The 7,794-nt window shown below is 39.7% G+C and overlaps 1 protein-coding gene across 1 annotated transcript in view; it reads left to right on the top strand.

Annotated features, from left to right (window-relative positions):
* Nucleotides 1-7,794, top strand: part of LOC102199726 (fibronectin type III domain-containing protein 5-like) — a 67,799-nt gene that overhangs the window by 40,650 nt on the left and 19,355 nt on the right. The window contains exon 3 of the mRNA XM_005752810.2: nucleotides 5,634-5,735. Coding sequence (XP_005752867.1) covers nucleotides 5,634-5,735 — 102 coding nt within the window. The remainder of the gene's footprint in view (nucleotides 1-5,633; nucleotides 5,736-7,794) is intronic.

Below are 7,794 nucleotides of genomic sequence, written 5' to 3' on the forward strand. Positions count from 1 at the left end.
CATCAACAATATTACCACATTAACATAATCTTCCACATTCTGATGCTCAGTTTGGACTTCACTAGGTCGTCTTAACCATGTCCACTTGTGTAAATACATTGAGTTTCTGCCAGCTGACTGGTTAATTAGATATTTGCATTAATGAGCGGTTGAACAAAATATGATTGTTCAGAATGTATTTCTTTTTCTTCATGAATTCATCGATTCATTGCTTACATTTCATTTAATTAAACGCTGCAGTCCTTCCACGTAGCACCTTTAAAGAACACAACTGTCACCTAAAGTACAAGAAGTTTGCGTCACCGTAAGAGACGTTTCACATTAATTCTGCTGTTACATAACAACATTTTGTCTGTCTGAGATCTCTTAAAAACCTCGGCTGCTAGCTCAGCTTGGCTCATTTTAATCAGTCTTCACCACCTACAGTTTTGGCAAAAGGAGAATGAGACATTAGCTGAGCTCTGAGTGGGTGTCGTCTCCATTAGCGGAAATTATTTGGCCAGGATTCGTCTCACAGGAGAAACATCCACAGCGGTGTCGATGCCAAACAACTCTTATTCTTTCTTTTTGGTTTTTTTTCCCAAGTCACCTCACATCTGAGTCAGAATCCATCAACCTTTTGGCATTTTCAAGAAAATACAGGATCGGGATGTAAAACATCTCCTGCTTTAACCTCAGAAAGCACTTATGTAAAAAACACTTACTCAAATATTAATCGGGGAGGTGATGGTAGCAGGTGGATGCAGCGGGTATCCGTGCTGCAGGTTTTATCTACCGAGCCCGTATTTTCCGTTGTTAGTCATCAAAGGTTGCCTTGGATCAGAGTGAGCTGCTACAAAAGGGCAAAAAATGCTGTTATATAAAAGGCTGCTCTGTCAATCAAGTATGTTTTCTACCATTTCTATTTTCCTTATTGCAAGAGTGGTCTCGCATCAGGCTTAAGTCTTGATTAGGATTCAAACGTGGCTGCTTTGTGGGATTATTTCATTCACAGTATCTTTCGGTGACATGCCGAGCCTTCTGTTTGTGAAGGAGAAGCAGGACGAGTGAATGTGCCCAGACAAAGAGTTGCTTCACTCATCTAAAGTTGTTCCAAATCCCACGGTGCTGGCTGCCAAGATGCACGCGTTACACAACCTCGCTCCCAAGCACACAAACACATGAAGTAACCCAGTTTAAGTTTCTGTGTCTGAGACTCCCAGCAGTCCTGGTTTCTATGACTTCAAATATCAAACACACAGGGTTAATTGATGATTAGTGCAAGGGCAATGCTTATCAAATAAAACCTGCAGAGAGTGCCTGTTTTAAACTTGTGTTGTGATGTTTGTACCAGAAGAAGATTGTCAGACTGTGACAACATCAGAGGAGAGATTTGTTTTTCTGCACCACTTTCCTTCTGAAATGCATTAGGCTGCTGCTGACTTCTTTCCTGACCTAAAAATAGCGATGCACCCAAACTTTGTGTTCACCTGCAGACTTCACGGTCGCATTTTACTGAAGTAAAGGTGCCTTCTGTTCCTTTTTAAAGTGTCTGAAGCTGAACCCTGACAAATCAAACTTTAAGACTGCTGCCAAAATTAAAAGAAAGCTCAAAACCCCCTGCAAGAACAAGAAAATATTTACTTCAATTGTCAGAGAACTTCCAAGAGCACACATTAGGGTTTGTAGCAGCCAGTTGTTGATAATCGAGTGTGAGCACCTCTATAAAAGCAGACATTTGGGCAGTTTGCTGGTCTTCAGAAATCACAATGCCACAGTCTTTCAAGACGTAGACGTCCCAGCAAATTCACCCCAAAGTCAGACTGTGCAATGCTCAGAGAAACTGCAAAAAGAGCTACACCACACTTCATGACAGTACAATTAGAAAGAAACAGAAAAAGTATGGCTTCTTTGGAAGAGCTTCCAGGAGAAAGCCTCTTTGCTCTTAACAACCCACAAAATCCCTGGAATGAGGATAAAGTTTGTTATGTTTGCTCATAATGCACAAAACCAAACGCCGCGTATCACCACAAACACCTCATACCCGCTGTCAGCATAGAGGTGGAGGCATAATGATTTGGGCAAGTTACAGTCGTTGAGTCAATCATGAACTCCCCTGCATACCAAAGTACTCTAGAGACATCTGTTAGGCAGTTAAAGTGTGGATCAAAGTAATGACCACCTCTAAGTGCAGACCTCGACCTGATTGAAATGCTGTGGCTTGGCAAAAGAGAGCTGTGCATAAATAAATGCCCTCAAACCCTCAATGAACCGAAGCACCGCTGCATGGACAGGAGAGCAGACCCAAAGTCCTCTACGATGTGAGAGACTGATATGACATACAGAAATGTATTGTTTCAAGTTGTCGCTGATCCCAAGGTGGTTCTACAAACTACTGAATTATGCATACTTTAAAAATCCTATTTTTTCCATCCTGTAAATGGATGCAGGGATTATAAAACACTCATGAAATCAACTAAAACCAGAGAGTCTGTCAATGTAGAACGTTTGTTTTACCTACCTTGAAAATATAAAGACTGACTCTCAGCAGGCACCTCAAACCTGCAGGCTTTACTTTCTTCTGTCATCAAACAGTATAAAACGCTCATCATCAAATGCTCTTTTGCTTGTTAGGAATTAGAAAAAATCTGTTTTCCCATGGGTATTCCTATGTGAACTACAATTAGAAAATATATATAAAAATGACCAGTTTTTTTTAAAAGCGGTTATCTATTTTGGAGCTGACCTTTGTGGCACAAAAAATATAAAGGAAAAAGGGGTGGCTCAAGACTTTTGCACAGACCTTTAGATGGCTGTGACAAGTGTCCATTAGTTTTGATTTCCTGGTTTACTGTCTTACTTAAAACTGCAGAATTAAATGTGCCTATGAGATAAACTGACAAAACCTGAAAATTAGAACGTATCTTGAGTTACGTCAGCGGCACTTTTCAAAATTAGATGGTTTTGGAGTTTTTATTCCAAAATGGTAATGCCTCCATCACAGCTGAGTCACTGGTGCTGATTAACGATCCTTTTAACCCCCGTTGATTCAGTATATACTTTTATATGACGGCCTTTTAGATCAAAGTGTCCTGGCTGACTCGCTGCCTGCAGGGCTGCCAGAGGAGCAGCAAACACCACTTTGACTCTCCACGCGAGACATCTGGAGAGCCTCGAGCATCCTGACAGCTTTCTATTTATTGACTCTTCCTCAGCCTTCAGTGCTCCACAGGCACGTTCGCAATCTGGGAAACTTTCTCAAACTGGACTAGCTGTCGCTAGATGATGCTTACCAAGCAGTTGTTAAAAAATCCTCATTATGAGCTGTTCTGATGCCGAGCTGGTGGTTTTTTAGAATATTTGGTGTAATTGGTGTGTAATGGCCGGAAATGACAATAACGAAAAGCTTGAATATATTATGAGCCATTTTCTACAATCTCAAAAACAAGAATGCAGGCTGGTGCTTTTGTGTGAACACCAATTATCTCTGAGCAGCGCTCATCAGGATGTCTGCAGTTAAAAAGAAGACAGTTAAAGGTTCCTTCATACAGAGTCTCCAATCAGAGCAATTAAAGTCTCGTGCAAGTCTCATGTTGTCGGGAAAACTTAGCCACACAAAAACATGATTTTTTTTTTTTTTTGTCACGCTAAACAAGATAAATACAGAATGCAGTTTTTAAATTATAATTTTGATTATTAGGAGAAGAAAAATTTACCCAAACTTACCTGGGCCTGTGTGAAAGAGTGATTGCCCCCTTAGTGTTTCTTCTTCACTTGATTTTTTCCCCACTTGCTATGTGTTTATACACCTCTCTGCATTTAATCATTAGTTATTATTAATCTCTGTCTCTTCTCCACAACATGTTTTCGTCTTTTTTCCCCCCCCCCTTAACCCCAATTAGTTGTGACAAATGGCCTTCCCTCACTGAGCCTGGTTCTGGCAGAGGTTTCTTCCTGTTAAAAGGGAGTTTTTTCATCCCCATTCTCGCCAAGCCTGTACGGGGACTGATTGTCGTGTTTTCTCTGTTTTCTTTGTATTATTGTAGGATGTCTACTTTACAATATAAAGCACATTGAGGCAACTGCTGTTGTGATTTAGCACCAAATAAATAAAACTGAATTGAATTTAAATTAATTAAATTAACTCAAATAACTAGCTGTGCCACACTTGGCCGCAAGAACTGCAATCAAGCGTTGCCACATGTGCAGTTTTATCAAGATCACCACTCTTAAAGGCTAAAATCAGGTCTCATTGTGTTGGCTTAGCAATTCCAGACACACAAACACAAATGCAAATTATGCTGGAAACTCTTAGCTTTTTTCTGTGTCCGAGGGGGAATGAAGAACCAAAATGCATCTTAACTGCTGTTACCATGGTGCCACGTTAAGTGGAAGCCTTGTATTTTCTGTTGTTGTTTGTTTTTTGCCATTTTCTTAATTTTACTGAACTACTAGTAAGTTTATTTACTCCATAAATATAGTGCAGATATCTGCCTGGCAGAGAATCCTCTGCAGACATTATTATTATTAACCATCCATTTTCTTCCTCTTATCAATTCAGGGTCCTGGGACTCCACCAGTCTTCATGTTCACATAACATGAAGGATTTGAAATGCAATTGTTACTTTGAATCCACGTGCACCGTGTATTTACATATTACCCTCTGAATCCACAGCTCATTTTAAAGATATGAACTGTAGAGTTTGGTGGGTAACCTTGTGAAAATGTTCTTGCCTCGATTCTCGCAGCCCCTCATGGATGTATACTGCTTTGTGTTGTCTTTCCAGTAACTTTGTCTTCTTCTGCAGGCACCTTTTATCACTGGACTTTAAATAAACACGGTGAATGTGATCTTCTCAGTGCTAAAGCAGCTGAAAACTCAGATATTTCCCCAGGGAGGTGGTGGTGACCAAAAATGGAGCTAAAACTGATTCAATTGTGGACTTGAATTAAAGCATGGCTCTAAATTAATAATTATCTTGTTGTGTTTTACCTTCTGATTGCAAAAATGGAGATGATAATATGTCTGTGTTGTATTTACAATTTATAAATCCACCCATCCCCAAATTTTCACTAAATACAGCTGTTAAAAAGTAAAATTTATCTCCACGGGGTCACCATCTGTTTACCTGCTGATCCAGAAAGTGACATTTCTTCATTAATTCTGCAGCTCCTTATGCTAACAGAGCATCTCTGCCTAAACATGTGTTTTTCTGTTTATTTTGAATGACTATTGCTGGTGTTACCTTGCCTGCAGACCTAATTTCTCCCATTGGGGCTGTATGGGTGTGAGGTGAATTTCTATGAGGCAAAGCTGCTTGTTACTGCAGGGATTCTGCTTGCATTTCAAGTATTTGCCTTTAAATGTGACATAATGATGATTTTTTTTATTGGTAAATTAGTTTAGCAAAGTTTACTTTAAAAGAAAACAGAAAAGATTCTTCTCCTTTTAAGACAACACTATCTGCCTCGAGCAACGTACGAGGCCATTACTGCTTTTATTAGATCATAATACTTAAGCTGTCAGCTGGATACGCTGATCAGATCCCGAGATTTGATTTAAATTTGCCGTAAGTGTGGCACATTAATGTCTTTGTGTGTGCAAAAGCATCCACCACATGTATTCCTCATGTGTGCACATATCCTGTCTCCAGAGGCAGGACGGCCTGATGCAGCGCTCCATACGAGAGGTGAACACGTCCAGCCGCTGGTGTGTGCTGTGGGACCTGGACGAAGACACACACTACAGTGTCCAGGTGAGAGAAAAACACACACACACACAATGTGAAGTTTAATAGCTATTACCTATTTAATGATAGCTATGTAATAGCTAATAGCTAATTAGACTGATGTATGTATTAGTTGGATGGTATCTTTTTCTAAAAGCCAGGTGTGTAATGGTGTAACTAACCATTTTTATTGGCTATGTAACCCATAAACACTGCCATTACAAAAGGTCTTATGCAAATGTAGGCTTACAAAACACAAAATAGCAAAAGAAGAAGAAGTTGATAATTCAGAAGTATTTTGGAGCAGTTGTGAAACCCAGGAGGAGGAACGACATGCAGGACGCACCGTGAACAGGACTGCAGTGTTCAGCCCACAGCTGTACACAAGGAAACAAGAAAAAACTCTGGAAAACCAGGAATGATGGCTGGGAAGTTTGAGGAATGCAACAAGGCAATCTGGCAAAGTTAAGGAGGTTTCTCACGTGATGTCTCACTGCCAGAAACCTCCAGCAACCACTTGCCAATCAGTTGGGGAATACACACTGCTCCCTAGCAACCAGTGTTTAACGAGAGGGGGTGGTCTGTATCCTTAGGTCTGTGTGAGTGAGGCCTAAGCTTCCTCCATTTGCCTGTATTTTTTCCATATTTTCCTACAAATCACTCACTGTTACACAACTAGATAATGTGCAATGTGAACTGAAAATGGAGAAGTTTCAAAGAGAAGCCAGCGTTCTTCAAAAGAGGCAACTTTTGTTTTGAAGGCAAACCTTCTCCATTTCTGGTCTGTCACACTTTTCACAGTTTCACGGCGCCTGAGAGAGCAGGTGTTTGTAGGCAAGCCCATCACTACAATTCAAATTACGGCCACAGCAATCTGCTAGCAACAAAATCAATCACAGCAAAGTTTTTGCCAGGTAGATGGGGAATATACATTTTCCCTTAGTTATAGATGGTTGCTGGGGGCTCACTGACGTGTCTGCCAGCTTCCACATTCTTGATATTATTTCAAATGTTTCTTTTAGGCTGTTATGATAGAAATAGTTGAAAAATGATGGAGGAAAACGGGCATTGAATGACACTTTTGCTTTAGCCAGGTGTCCAAAAATGGTGCACAAGTTAACATCATGTGGTTAGCGGTCACGTCTACAAAACCTCAAAAATTAAGAGATTGATTACTGATTGAACACAGGTATGATGAAAAAGCAGTTGAAAACAGGCAGGAAGTACGTCTGACTGAAGTGTAAGACTGGCTGAGACTTCAGAATAAAACAGGAAGTGGCTAAAGCAACAGAGAAATAGAAAAATAGAAAAAGGAAGTAGGTAGACTTGACATCAGCCAGCAGAATAAAACAGGAAACAACTAAAGAAAAACTGTCTGTGTCCTCCTAACTTTGCAAATTTTAAAAAATTGACAACAATCATGGAAGCTAAGCCAAACCATTTGGGTTAAACAATAAAGTCCTGTATTCCACAAAAGTTGCTGCAAAAGAACTTTAATGTCTTCAGATTAATGCTCTTCTCTGTGCACCTTAAATGAATGAACTTGTGTCACAAGAGTATGTGTCTGTCCAGGTCAGGACAATCTTTTAGATGCCAGACCAAAGAATTTTCAGCATGTTGCAAAAAGGGACTCATAGTTTTGAGCCATAAGGTAAGAAAATGTTCATCATGTTTGTACAAATAGACATGAGGTCTAAATGATATATTAACAAAGCCATACATTTAGAAATAAAACTGGACAATTTGGTCTTTGTAAGTGCTTTGAAATGGAGATTTTTTGCCTCTGTGTATGGAAAAAAGAGACCTATCATCATCCTTTTCTTCTTTATTTTCATTCTGTGAGTCAGCTAGAGTACATTTGCATGATTCACAGTTTAAAAAACTGTGACTGGTTGTTTATAGAGCTCCTCAGTTCATCCTCTGTCTGAAACAAGTAGTTTTACCTCCTGTTCTTTAAGACCTACACCTTGAAAGCTCATTTTAGCCTGTTTCATGGACATGCAGTGTAACGTATAAATAAATCCTTGATGACCTGATGCAGCTTGTTCTGAAAATTAAATAAATAAATAAATAAATATTGAGAGGA

Source organism: Pundamilia nyererei, unplaced genomic scaffold (assembly GCF_000239375.1).
Source record: "Pundamilia nyererei isolate P.nyererei 1_Seehausen unplaced genomic scaffold, PunNye1.0 scaffold00383, whole genome shotgun sequence".
Taxonomy (NCBI): domain Eukaryota; kingdom Metazoa; phylum Chordata; class Actinopteri; order Cichliformes; family Cichlidae; genus Pundamilia; species Pundamilia nyererei.